This window comes from Grampus griseus (genome assembly GCF_964374135.1).
Source record: "Grampus griseus genome assembly, chromosome: 11".
In the NCBI taxonomy this organism is placed as follows: Eukaryota; Metazoa; Chordata; class Mammalia; order Artiodactyla; family Delphinidae; genus Grampus; species Grampus griseus.
In genome coordinates this window covers 7403982-7418671 of record NC_139005.1, presented here as the reverse complement: position 1 = coordinate 7418671, position 14690 = coordinate 7403982, and the positions used below count along the sequence as shown (strand labels likewise).

Below are 14690 nucleotides of genomic sequence, written 5' to 3'. Positions count from 1 at the left end.
ATTTACAGAAGCAGCATTTCATTTAAACTTGTTCAAGTCTCTCTCCTCTTAAAGAAACCTCCCTCTCAGCCCGACATCTCTGCTGAGTACTGCCCTATCATTCTCTTTCCCTTCACATAAACTCAGAAACCTCCCTCTCACTCCCCCTTGAGCTGCAGTCAGGCTCTGCTCCACACAGACCCTTAAAGCTGGGTCCCCATATTCTTCTTGTCCCTCAATTCAGCAAAAAAAAAAAAAAAGATCATTCGATCTATTATTTGATTTCACAGTGAGTGGCATTTGACACAAATAGCCAGGGATTCAGCAATAATCTTTACAGATGCCCTTTGTAATTTCTGATAAGGCCCCCTAATGAATGCTATTAATTATTTCTTTAAGTAATTAACCTTGCAAATAAGTGTTTAGTTATTTCTAGTTTCTTAAAATCCATTTAATTTCTGTTATGTTTTGAATCAATGTATTATAAAATGATGCAAACTTTTGAAATGATTTTTTTTAATTTTGTATGCTATTAACATTGATGTGTTGGCATAAAGCTCCAATCACTCTGACTAGTAAAAACCTTCTCTTGACCATTTTCTTAAAATGTCCCTTCTTTGGGACTCAGAGATCCCACACTCTCCTGTGTTTCTCTCTCTCTGTCTAGCCATTCGGGTTACATTTGGGTGCCCTTGCCTAGCTCTGTCCTGGACTATTTTCTATTTTCATCCCATATTATCTATTTCCATGGCATCAGCTCTCCCTATAAGCTGATAAATCTCTAATCTGTACAAATAGGCCAGATCTCAGTAAACTGGTGGTGTTCAGATTGCTTTAACTTTAACCTACAATAAGAATTTTGTATATTTTCATGAGACAGTTTGCAATGTAACACTGAAATCACATTTTCACAATGTAACCTTTACATTGTGACTCAGGACACTCATAGTTAAAGATAGAGATGACAGAGATAGTAATAAAGAAAGAGAAATTATATTAGTTAGGATACAAGTTTTACTGCTCGAACAAAGATATCTCAAAATGCAAAGGCTTTTAAATAAGAGAAAGTGTTTTTCTCTTACATGAAAGTCCAAGCTAAAATGGCCTTTGGATGATTCAGGGATTCAGTCTATGCCTCCTTTTTTCTTTTTTTTTTTTAACATCATTGTTGGAGTATAGTTGATTTACAATGGTGTGTTAGGTGCTGCTGTATAACAAAGTGAATCAGCTCTACGTATACATACATCCCCATATCTCCTCCCTCTTCAGTCTGTCCTGCTTGTTGTTCTGCCTCCCTTGACACATGGCTTCCATCTTATTACCTACAATGGAAGATGGGACAACCGCCCACATGTCCACATTCCAGCCAGTGGTAGGAAGCAAAGGGAGGCACAGAACCTAGCCCTTCCTTTTTAAATCATGAACTGAAAGTTGCATACATCACTTGCACTCACATGTCAATCACCAGAATTTAGCCGTATACCATGCCCAGCCTTAAAGGAGAAGGCTAGGAAATGAAAGTTTTCAGTGAGGCAGTTTGTGCCCAGAGAAAACTCAGGTGTTCTAGTATTAAAGACAGAATTGGAGAAGGGGTAATAGGACACAACCAAAGTTTCTGCTGCACAACATTGAAACGAATATTTCCAAAATCAATAGTTTCACTTATTCTGTTTGGTACACTGTGTTTTCTATTTTATTGTGTTCTATTACTTTTTTTTTTTTTTTTTTTTTTTGCGGTACGTGGGCCTCTCACTGCCGTGGCCTCTCCCGTTGCGGAGCACAGGCTCCGGACACGCAGGCTCAGCGGCCATGGCTCACGGGCCCAGCTGCTCTGCGGCACGTGGGATCTTCCCGGACCGGGGCACAAACCCGCGTCCCCTGCATTGGCAGGTGGACTCTCAACCACTGCGCCACCAGGGAAGCCCTCTATTACATTTTTAAAACTCTTGGTCATGACTCACTGATCATGACATTACAACTCACTATAGATGGTGACCCATAATTTGAAAAACATTGCTTTAAACCTGCTATGTCTAATCTGATAACCAGTAGCCACATGGGCTATTGAGCTTTTGAAATGTGGCTAGTCTAAATTAATATGTGTTGTAAGTGTAGAATTCACACCAGATTTCAAAGAGTATGAAAAAAGAATTTAAAGTATCTCATTAACAATTTTTATATTGATTAAATGTTGAAATGATAATGTTTTGGCAATATTGAGGTAAGTAAATTATATCATTAAAATTAATTTAATCTGTTTCTTTTTGTTTTTCAATGTGGCTACTGGAAAATGTAAAATTACATAGGAGGCTCACCTTATATTTTTATTAGATCACACTGCCTTAAGCTCTAGATGCAAATGTTAAACTCCCTACGAATATTATTACTGGACTATCCCACAAGCACTTTCTAAAACTAGACTCTTTCTCTTCCCAACCCTCAGCCCTCTGTTCTCCTTCCCACCCTGTTTCCTGTGTTTCACTCAACCAGTTAAAGGCAATGCAAGTCACTCACTCAGTGACCAACCAGGAAAACTGAAAAGCACATTCTCCTTTACCCATCACATTCATGTATTCACTGTGTACTATAATTTTACCTCTTAAATATGATATAAATCTGTCAACCTCTATCCAATCTCATTATGAACACCCTAGCTCAAAATATCATCATTTCTCACCCATATAATTGTGCAACTCCTACCCTGCCTCCTGGATTGCCTCCTTCCAATCAGTCTTCCAAATTTCAGTAAATGTGATCTTTCCAAGAAACAAATCTGGGGAAGTCACTTCACTGATTACTCCCCAAATACCCTAGTAGTACCAACAGGTTCCTTTTTAATTTGAAGCAAGCTTGCTTCACCACTTTTCTAAGTATACAGGCATTTTCTTCATACCAAACACTTTTCATTTTACCAAACATTTCATGATGGTTTTTACCTCCTGTGCCTTTGTTTATGTCATTCCTTATGTGCTTAGAATGCACTTTTTATCTCCTACTTCCCTCTGGCTAACCACCATCCACACTCTAGAACTTGATTTACATTTTGCTTTACCTTAGATTTCCTTTCCAAGGCCCAGGTTTGCATTGTGTGTCCCTGTTCAGTGCTCCCAGAGCATCCTGAACTTCTCCAATAATGATGTCTGGCTACTGTATTTTTATTGCTTATTTGTCTGCTTTTACACCTGCAAGAATGTGCAATCTGTTTCTTCATATTTGATCATCCATCTCCATGATTTTGTATGATTCCTAGACCAACTAGGCTCAATAAACACAAAACAATCAAACAGTTGGATGAATGAATGGATGAATGGATGGGTGCATGGATGGACAGATGGATGGATGAATAAAACAGTTAACACGATTAAAGATTGAAGGGGAGTTGCACATTTAGAAGGCAGTAACAAAATGTGTTTGTATAGTAGATGATAAAGGCAATTGGTATCTTTGTTAGGCACAGTAAGTCAAAGCTTGTTTCTGAGGTCCTGCTACTTCTCCTTTCATCTTTTCACTTCCTTAATACAGGAAAATATTTCTATCATCATTCTTCCACAACCTAGCTCTTTATCTGCAATCCAGTAAAAACCCCAAGCTCAAAAAGCTATTCTTTTAACCCAATGTCTTTTGCATAGAGGACTGCTGAATTCTGAAACTGCTTCAACATTTGAGGTAGACATATCTGATGGAGGACTTGCAGGCAGACTGACTTGTAGTGAAATACCTATTTTGAGCCTGTCTTGTGTTGCTTAAATTATAGCTTCCCCTGCCAGCTATTCATGCAAGAGATGTGAGGAAAGCCATACAAGGCACTATGGGGAAGTGGAAAGGAGGGAGTAAGAGAGAGAAGGGGTTGAAAAGCCGATTAGCTGCTTTACGGTAAAACCCAGGGAAAGTGAGCACTAATGGGAATGTGGATTTTATCCCTCCAGGAATCCTATTTAGCCCACCAGGAATTAACCTTGACTGTAATTAAGTCCCTGAGAGCAATGACCCTTTCAGAGAATGTTCAAAGACCTCTACTTTGTTTAGACACCTTGTGTGGGTGGAACTTCCTGTTTACACAGAGAACAGCATAAAGCCTAGTTGCTCTGAGGAATGTTTGGGACCAGACCAATTGCAGGGAGAAAGGCACAATACAGTCTGGTCTCCTCTGGTCCCTTCTCCCTGCAGCATGGGGGAGAAGAAGAACAAACTCCTCCATCCAAGTCTTACTCTCCTTCTTCTGGTCTTCCTGCCTACAGATGCCTCAGTCTCTGGAATACCGTGAGTTTCACATAGAGCATAAACTTGAAGAGTCCTTTCCTTTATTTCAAATCCTCCTTATCATTCATTCGTCTTCCCTATGGAACTGTCACCTTCTTATCTTTAAGGTGTCTTCCAATTATGAGATTTTACAAATCTGGTTTATTCAGTCTTCACTTATTCTTAACCATTTTTCTCCAACTCTCTGGATCTCTGAATCTCTGAATCTCTAAATTCTCTGGAGATATACAAAGACTTTCTAAAGGGCATTGGAAAGTGATTCTTTTAAAGGAATCAATTTTCAGATCCTCACATTCATATTGATCTGCTTGAGACCATGCTATTTATCCTTTCTTACCTCCCCTGTCTTAATTTCCTATCTTTCACTTTAAAAGAGAAAGACAAACCTCCCTCAATCAGATGTTACTGTAGAACACTGTTCTGGAGTATAAAAATCCCTAGGGTGCCAAATAAAGGAGCAATTTGAAATACCGATGTTGATGTTGAGAAAGCAAAGGACTCTAATGACAGGAGAAAAAATCCTTTTGCAGATCTTGTGGCGACGAATTCTTTGTTTCAACAAAATTGAAGGAAGATCTAAGGGAAATACCAGCTGATAAACAATTAGAAGCAATTCTTGATAATAGGGCACTGGGTGATCTTTGGCATGTAATGCAGAAGGAGTTACAAGAACTGGTAAAAATGATATAGTTGTTTCATCTGTCATTTATTTACTTTTAAGTGAACAATTTTTCATGGTACTTATATCTACACAAACGAAAAACAGCAACAGAGTTAATGTTAGACCTTATTTAATTCTTGCAATAAGGAATATCCATCCATGGATATATAAGAACTCATTATTTTCATTAAAGATGTACTTCAAAAGTATTTTGATTTTATATATAATAAATATGAATCATAATTTGTAATATACTTATTTTGTTTTGATCAGTTGTATACTAGTAAGACTTTTGAAAACAATTCAATCCAGAAGAAAATGTTTAACATTTACAGCTTTAAGGTCACATTAAATTTAAAAGAAGAGTTGAAGTTAAATTTATATACCCACATATAATATTTCATATATATGTGTATATATATATGCATGTGTGTATATACATATATGTATATACACACATATATATATATAAACAAAGAAGGAAGAGTGATCCATAAAATATTTTGAAGCATAGAAATGTTAGGACAAACTTCTGTGTGGTAAATGGCATGAAAGTTCACAGAGGAAAAGGGGGAAAGATGCTAAATTTCTGATCATTACAAAAAGAACATTTTGATGTATTTTTTAAATAGATCATACTGGATATCTTATCACTATGATATTTAAGAGTCGATGGGAGATGTACAAAAAAGTAATGTAAGTTTTAATTTAAAATTTCATCAAAAATAATATATTTTACTATTGTTTAAACTTGTGATAAAAAATAGATGTTTACTTGAATACATGTAAGGAGGGCGTAGTGTCTAAAAATAGGAATTCTGTGAGCAAAAATGTTAGAAAACTCAAGTGTCAATAAATTATATATGAGAGCATTGAGAAAGTTTCTGTTCTGTTCATGAGGACCCCAAATCCAATCTCTAGAAGATCACTCTTGAGTAGACCATTTTTGTCTACCCTGAGTTGAAAGGCAAATATTTAATATGCAAACATCCAGGGTTAGGGAACACACTAAGATTTCATTAGTTGCTTAACACGCTGAGACTTTAAGGACTCTCTTTAAGCCTCAGAGTGGAAAGCAAGAACTTGCCATTCCATTTTTACAGGCTTGTTTTATATATATATATAAATAAATAAAAGTTCTGTAAGTGGATTGGTTTCTGTAGTGTTCCACATGAGAACTTGCTTGCTTTTTACAGCAACCCTAATGTAAAATAGATTTACAGCATAAATATATATAATTAGCATATTTTTATTTGAATTCAGATGCTCACAGATTGATATTTGGGTTCCTTAAAGTGAGGTACACCTGCAAATGTTAACCTCTTAAAGCCTCACTTCAAGTAAAATGTTCACTGACATGGCACTGACGATGGAAAGGGGAGTAACTCCCACGCATGCCCTCCAACGGCAGAGATCAATTTCATGCTTATCAACATGTCTTCTCTTGGCATAGAACTAACGATAGTAACAAGAATTATGGCGGAAGATAGTGCTGCTGGTAATAATGCCTCGCCTCCTACACTCTCCTCTAACTGGATTCCCCCATCCCCAGGCACTACATGGTGCTGGTCCCCTCCCTGCTCCACACTGGGACCCCTGAGAAGGGCTGCCTCCTTCTGAAGCACCTGAATGAGACGGTGACCGTAAGCGCCTCCTTGGAGTCCCTCAGAGAGAACAGAAGCCTCTTTACTGATGTGGTGGCAAAGAAAGACTTATTCCACTGTGTCTCCTTCACTGTGAGTATGGCTGTTTGACTTAAAATACTTGTTTCTATCGGTTGGGAACATAGGCAACCAGAATTCAGTCAAGATAAGACTTTGAGAGGCTGGCATGGACTTCAGGAAGGAATCTAAATGTAGCGACTAAGTGTAGAAATTAAGAAGCAATGCATGAATTTCCAATATAAATAATAGTAGACCAATATTTATAGAGATTAAAATCAACTTAATGATTAGAGAAAATTCCTATTAACCAGAAAAAAAAGAAAAGCAGTATGCACTAGACAAAGGGAAAATATGAGTTCTCCTGAAAATTAAAATGGAAAAAATACTAACAAAGAAAACTAGGCCAGTGTTTAACATAAGCCCCAGTAGTGGGCTGACAGGAACACACCACCCCATACTCTTTCTAAGAGTGAACTTGTAGAAATTACCATGAGTGACTATCCAATAGCTCTTCAGAGTTGCCCATGTATAGAATCCTTACAGCGTACAGCCAATAATATGTTGCAGTTTCCTTTCTCATAGCCTTAAGAGATGCTTCTACCATGCTCTTTTACCACATAACATCAGTTTGGTAAAGTTCAGTGTATAAGTGAATCAAAACTGTATTAGCGAGCTCGGGCGGCGGGAGGACCGGCAGAGGCCAGGCAGCCCAGCTTCGCCAAGGCTCTCGGTGTGCGGGGCTCGCAGGCCCCCGGCACGTGCCAGCCCCACCGCCACCATGGCCAAGAGGAAGGTCAGCTCCGCCGATGGGGCGGCGAAGGAGGAGCCCAAGAGGAGGCTGACAAGGCTTTCAGCGAAACCGGCTCCTGAAAAAGTGGAAACGAAGCCAAAAAAGCGGCAGGAAAGGATAAATCTTCAGACAAAAACGTGCAAACAAAAAGGAAAAGGGGAGCAAAGGGAAAACAGGCCGAAGTGGCTAACCAAGAGACTAAAGAAGACTCACCTGCAGAAAACGGAGAAACTGAAAACGAGGAGAGCCCAGCCTCTGATGAAGCAGGAGAGAAAGAAGCCAAGTCTAATGAATATCACACACTTGGTCCTATCAGTGGTTCCCGTTTCCCTTCTTGTACAATACAGAGGAATATTTTTATCAACTATTTTGTAAATGCAAATTTTTAAGTAGCTTTAGAAACATTTTTAAAAAGGAGGGAATCCTACCTCATCCCATTTTTTAAGTGTAAATGCTTTTTTTTAAGAGGTGAAATCATTTGCTGGTTGTTTACTTTTTGGTACCACCAGAAAATAGTGGGATATTGAATGTGGCAGGCATTGTCTTGGGTGCCAGCTTAACATTCCATAGATGGGCGATATTTTATATCCTATAATACAAAGCATACTAAATGGCAGTTTGGAGTCAGTTGTGCATTTAATGCCTTGAACACTTTAAATTACTTCTCCTCCCATGTTGTTTTTGGTAGAATTATTTCCTAAAGCAAACCACTCACCCCTTGATCTTGGCTCTCCTGGTCAGAATTTTGTGCACTCTGTAACATCTTTGGTCGTGGTAGTCCAGTTCTTCTAGTAACTTTGTTAATGTGCTATGAACGATTGACAGTTTGGGTATGTAGTGTATATGATATTAAATTGTGAATTAGTGGGACTTACGATGTAACAGCATATCAATATTTGAAGGTATTGGTACTTGATAGCCTGTCAAGGAAAATTTGCCTCCAAATTTTAAGCTGGAAGGTCACTGGAATAACTGTTCAGAAAAGAATCACAACTACATGATTTTTTAGATTTTTGGTATGTATGTTAAGAATTGTGTACAAATTGAAATGTCTGTGTACTGATCCTCAAAACAACCAATAAAACATCTCAATTATGAAAGAAAAAAAAAACTGTATTAGCTGATTTGCAGCAACCTGGATGGACCTGGAGATTATCATACTAAGTGAAGTAAGTCAGACAGAGAAAGACAAATATCATATGATATTGCTTATATCCAGAATCTAAAAACAAATGGATACAAATGAACTTATTTACAAAACAGAAACAGACTCACAGACTTGGAGACAAACATGGTTATCAGGGGAAGGGTGGGGAGGAGGATAGATTGAGTTTGGGATCAACACGTACACACGGCTATATTTAAAATAGATAACCAACAAGGACCTACTGTATAGCACAGGGAACTCTGCTCAATATCCTGTAATAACCTCAATGGGAAAAGGATTTGAAAAAGAATAGATACATGTATGTGTATAACTGAATCACCTCGCTATACACCCGAAACTAACACAACATTGTTAATCAACTCTACTCCAACATAAAATAAAAATTTTAAAATGAATAAATAAAGCAAAAACATTTTTTAAAAACCTGTATTGGCTGATCTATAAGGAGATGTGAGTATCATTTATGACCTCTCTCACTGATGTAATTTCCTCCATCCTGTGTTCTGTCTTCCCATTTGTAAATGACAGAAGTCATTCTGTCTGTGAATTCCTGTCCATGCCAAATTTCCCTGATGAGAATGAGAGAGTGAAATTAAGTAAAAGGGACAAGATTCCCAGGGAGAAGTGGGACAGGGACTGGAGGAAGAAACTTGGCAGATGAACGGGTTCTCAGGATCTCTCCTATATTTCAGATCCCAAGATCTCCATCCAATGAGGAGGTAATGTTCCTCACTATCCAAGTGAAAGGACCAACGCAAGAATTCAAGAAGCGGACCACAGTGTTGGTTAAAAATGAAGAGAGTCTGGTCTTTGTCCAGACAGACAAACCCATCTACAAACCAGAGCAGACAGGTACAAAAAGGCCTATGGTCAGGACAACTTCAAAAAAGAAAGATCTTCCTACCCTGTGTATTCCCCAGTCAAAGGAATCCTGGTTCCCTTATAGTCTGTCTTACTAGCCTATAGGCCTGGCTTCAGGTTTCCGGGACTCATGAAAAATATTTCTGTTTCAGTGAAATTTCGTGTTGTCTTGTTGGATGAAAATTTTCACCCCCTGAATGAGTTGGTAAGTGTCCTAATATCCATCTAGAATTATTATCTATATAAACAGGCTGAGAGTTTGTTTTTGGTGTTGGGAGAGAACCAGGGAGAGGAAGAATCTGGTACTGAAAGCAGTACTTTCTGGCATTGCCATAGTGCAAGATCCTCATTTAAAACAGTATTCTGGGTCAAGAGAGTAGCTGATTCTTTCTTGGTACTGATACTTGGTCAGTTGTCACACAAACTTACTCTTTAGAAAATTCTCAATTAGCCAAACTAGAAAGATACACTATATAATACATAAACCATCAAAAAACTTAGGTTTAAATGACTTCTCAAAGATTCAAACTTTTTCTAAACACAAAACCCCTCCTATAAAGGAAGGAGAGTGTAATCAATGTTTGTTCCTCAAGACTAACACTCTCAATTTTAATGTAGACAAGAAACCAAAGCCTTAATTTTTCTCTCCTAGATCTACTCCTCAACCACATTTTCTTATCTCAGAAAGAGGCAATTTTCAATGAAAAGCCAAGGACTCTGTTGACTATAGCCCCTCCGCCCCCAACTTCCTTTTCCCCTCTTAAAAGTGTTCTCTTTCCCTTGCCATAGAGTTTGCAATTCCCTGCTGATTCTGATCAAACCCATCTTTGCTAGGGGGTGAAGAAGGGAAAGGGATGGGAGAGAAAGAAGCAACTTTTCTCTTCTAGCTCCTCAGGCAAAGGATTAAGGCATATTCCTTCGTCTCACCCACATCCATTTCATCAGAAAATCATGTTAGTTTAAATATATCCAGACCATGTTTTACCACATGAATTGCTACGACCTTGTCCTGACCAGTATCACCTCTAAACAAGACTATTACAATAGCCTTGAAATTGGTCTCCTGGTTTCCACTTACACTCCTCTATCTAAAATCAAACACCTAGCCCTTCACTCTATCAGCTTAACTCTGCTTTGTTTTTATTTCTTGACATTTACCACTACCTCAAATCTATCTATCTATATCTCAAATATATATATAAAATATATGTATCTCAAATATATATGTCAAACATATATATCTCAAATATATATCTATATATATCAAAAATATATATTTCATATATGACTGTGTTTCTCATGTATCCATCCCTATTAGAATGTAAGCTCCATGAAAGCAGATCTGTTGTTCTTTTGTGCATTGCTCTGTTCATAGCACCTAGAATGATACACAGCACATGTTAGGCACTTAATAAATATTAGTTTTAAAAATGAATAAGCGTTGATAGTAGAGGAGCTATTCCCAGTCGTCCTTATTCTTAGAACTACCTAAGAATTCTGTGACCCACCTTAATATTTGGATCTGAACATGGTTACTTATAATTCCATTAGTGTTGATTTCTCAATCTGTAAAATAGCACAGCAAAGGAATGTTCTTCACTGGGATACTGTAAGCATTTAAGTCATATCAGTAAATACCATTCCTAATGAATGGCACGTATGCATTTGTTGCTCACACCCAGTAAGTACTTAACATTACTTATTAATTGCTTGTAATGGATTAATCAAAAGTTCTGTAAAACTTAATCTGGAACTTTTCTGTGTTTTACTACAGATAAAGTTATTCTGCATAAGGCTGTCTTGCTTATAAATCAGAACTGCGAATATCTAAGAACAATTCTAAACTCCTTTCTCTCTCTTTTGTCTTTCAGATTCCACTAGTATATATTGAGGTAAGCAATGTGAAACATTCCATAATTAGACACAAATAATAAACTTAGGGAAAATGTTCTTATTTGAGAGATTCTTACAATATTTCAGAAACTTGTCATTAAGGGAGAAGACTTCAAACTCATGTAACACTAGATGGTTCCAAGTCATCTCCCTTCCCCACCTCTTTGTGGATAACATAGGAGTCCCCATAGATTTCCTTTATTGTCTCTCATGCTCTGGGCTCTTTTGTAAATTACAATTACTGTGTCCACAGGACCCCAAAGGAAATCGCATCATGCAATGGCAGAACCTCACGGTAGAGAGTGGCCTCAAGCAGTTGACCTTTCCCCTCTCATCAGAGCCCTTTCAGGGCTCCTATAAGGTGGTGGTACAGAAGGAATCAGGTGAAATGGCAGAGCACCCCTTCACCGTGGAGGAATTTGGTATGGATTATGCAAAACCATGGAACAGTTTTTTCATATTTAAACTTCTAGGGCCTAGAATTTGAGTTTCTTTGGAATTACTTTCTATTTCCCACGGGTGAGATTAGGCTTGGAGTGGAACCAATTACTTCTAATCCAATGAGGACCATCAATGATTCGTGAATAGGATGTCATATAGCATTTTTTGTAGCAATTTTTAATCTTCAAAAAAAATGTAAAACATTCTTAGTCCAGTGGAGTCTCCCATAATTCATTAAGGTTACATTGATCCATCATAGTCCTTCAACCAGGATCTCCATTTGAGAGAAAGGTGGATATATTGGAGAAGTGGGCTACCTTTTCAGGGCCCTAAAATATGATTAGAGAATTGTTATGAGAACCTGGAAATACCAATTCCCCAGAAGTTGAAAAACAATCACCAACTTCCTTTACCTCCAATCAACAGTGCTTCCTAAGTTTGAAGTGCAAGTAAGAGTGCCAAGGATAATCACCATCTTGGAAGAAGAGATGAATGTGTCAGTGTGTGGCCTGTGAGTTTATACTTTTAAAAAATCTTTGGCGAGGGGAATTATTTAAAGGAGACTCACCCTTTGGGATATTTTAACTAGCTTGTCTAGAAGCAGTGCAGCACAAATACCTTAAATACATGGGAGCATCCCCATCTCTAGAACTTTCCTCTCCTGTTGCTTTTCTATTTCCCTTCTTATTTTCTTTCATGTCCTTTCCAACATTATTATAACTATCATGGGGCAGGCAACTGTTCCTAGAGCTAAGCTATGCTAATAGGATTGATTCTGAAAGTAATAAAGCTACTCGCGCATGCACGTACACATGTACACACACAAATGAGATAGTGTTGAAGTGTAGTGATTTTCCCTTTACCAGGTTGTAAAGTAAATTCAATCATCAACAGATCATTTACTTGACCTTGGATACATAGTGGAAAAATAGCTCAGATTCAGAATTTGTAGAGATAGGCGTATTACAGAAATGTCGTCTAACTCATCTGTCTACCTAAGGCATGTCACATACTTCTCTGAACTGCCATTTTCACTGATGAGAGTAGACATGATCTCACAGTCAGTCTTTTCCAACCTTGAAAATTCATGTTTCTAGGATCTTATTGCTCCCATCTCCAGCAGCCCAGCAGTAGCAGTACAGAAAGAACAGCCAGAGTGAAGAAACCAGTCCTAAAGACCTTCAGCTGGGTCCCTGCCCCAGCACTATCTCAGAGTAAGGTCACCAAGCTCCTGATCCCACAGAGCTGGTGAACCAGTACTCTTGCAAATATAGATATAGAGGGTATTTTGAATAGGGAAGGAACAAATACCCTCAAAACCACAGCAATTATCAATGATACATTTATAGCACAATCCCATTTTTGTAAAAAGTAAACAAGTAAAAGTCTATATGAACAGAGATGGCTACACATAGGAAGAGGATGATGGAAGGAGAGATACCATCATATTAATAGTTTATATTCCTAGGTAGAATTGAGAGCATTTATTTCTTGTCTTTGTTTTGTTTTGTTGGTATTGTTTTTTCTCTTAAGATCTGGTGTAGCTTTGGCAAAAGAAAAATATTTTTTAAAAGATGAAACTGAAAATTAGAGATTAAGAAAAAAAAAAAAGACATGGTAAAAGAAGACTGAAGTAAATTCCAGCATGTTGCACTGGAAATTTCTAAAAGAGAAGGTTCGTTACTTAGTTTACTTGCCCTCAACACTGTATAAGCCCTGCAGAAATCAGAGGGAAGTACAGAGTCTAAAAATATACTATAGCTAAAGGGAAAATATAAACAGGTAGAAAATGGGGGTGTTCAATGTCTGATTTGATCCATTTGGCAATGTTCTTATGACAGATACACATATGGGAAGCCTGTCCCAGGACATGTGACTATAAACATGTGCAGAAAGTACAGTAACCCTTCTAACTGCTTTGGTGGAGAATCACATGCTGTCTGTGAGAAGTTCAGTCAGCAGGTATGTGGGAAACTACTCCTAGGGATTAACAGCCCAGGCACTGTTGATGAGCAGTGAGTTACAACATGGTGGTAACTCAAGAAGAGACCAATCTGTAAGAGAATTCTATGCTAGCTATAGTCGTTTTTTAAAAATCAGTGACTTACCACAATAGGAATTATTTCTTGTAATTGTCCATTGTGGGTATTCTTGGTGCACCAAGCACCCAGGATGATTGAAGTTGAACCATCTCCAGTACCTGGTACCTAAAGCCGCCTTGAGTATCCATCCAATTATGTAAAGGAAGGAGAAAAAAGCATACAAATCTTAACCACCTTGGCTGGGAAAGGTGTCAGTTTTTCTCTCTTTCTATGAGCAAGAGCTTGTCACATGGCCCCACCTAGATGCCAGGGAGCTGGGAAACACAGTGCCCAGATGGGCAGCCACTTCCCAGCCACAGCTGTAAACTATGGAAGGGAAGCCAGGCTTCGGTGAAGAGTTAGCTGCCTGCTACAGTAAGATCACCCCCCAAGTTTTAAGGCATTTCTTCATTTCTTCACCTCATTCACTCTGGGGAATATCAGATACTAAGGAATACACCTGTCAGTTATAAGCCAGAAACTGTTGTGAGATGTAATTATAATTAATCCCCAGAGAATATTTATTGTGTTCTCATCATACAAAATTCCTAGGTTATGTTGCCTCAAAAAAAAAATGCCACCAGATTAACTGACCACTGATTTGTCCAGTCTTATGTTTTTGTATTTTATTTCGTCCCCTCCTAGCTAAACAGCCAGGGCTGCTTCTCTCAGCAAGTAAAGACCAAGATCTTCCAAATGAAGAGACAAGAGTTTGAAATGAAAATTGAAGTGGAGGCCAAGATTCAAGAAGAAGGAACAGGTGTGTATACCTCATGGGTATGGGAGGAAGAACAATGGACATGGATTTAGTTCCTTTGCCAAACAGTGAACTGAAAGGGAGGAAGTAGTATAAGTTCAGGGAGAGCATCCTTCCAAAAGTGAACTTATTTTT

The 14690-nt window shown here is 38.1% G+C and overlaps 1 protein-coding gene and 1 pseudogene across 3 annotated transcripts in view; both read left to right on the top strand.

Moving 5' to 3' along the window:
• Positions 1-4121: 4121 nt before the first annotated feature.
• Positions 4122-14690, top strand: part of LOC309829430 (alpha-2-macroglobulin-like) — a 40606-nt gene continuing 30037 nt past the window's right edge. Inside the window, exons 1-9 of one of the 2 annotated variants that reach the window (XM_082665315.1) lie at positions 4122-4239; positions 6453-6636; positions 9215-9374; positions 9536-9588; positions 11255-11275; positions 11530-11698; positions 12144-12228; positions 13559-13679; positions 14444-14558. In XM_082665315.1, the coding sequence (XP_082521441.1) occupies positions 4148-4239; positions 6453-6636; positions 9215-9374; positions 9536-9588; positions 11255-11275; positions 11530-11698; positions 12144-12228; positions 13559-13679; positions 14444-14558 (1000 nt within the window). In that variant the 5' untranslated portion in view covers positions 4122-4147. The remainder of the gene's footprint in view (positions 4240-6452; positions 6637-9214; positions 9375-9535; positions 9589-11254; positions 11276-11529; positions 11699-12143; positions 12229-13558; positions 13680-14443; positions 14559-14690) is intronic. The other variant, XM_082665316.1, reaches the window with a different exon arrangement.
• On the top strand, positions 7174-8433 carry LOC309829432 (non-histone chromosomal protein HMG-14-like; annotated as a pseudogene). The gene has a single exon. The product of its transcript is annotated as a non-histone chromosomal protein HMG-14-like (transcript).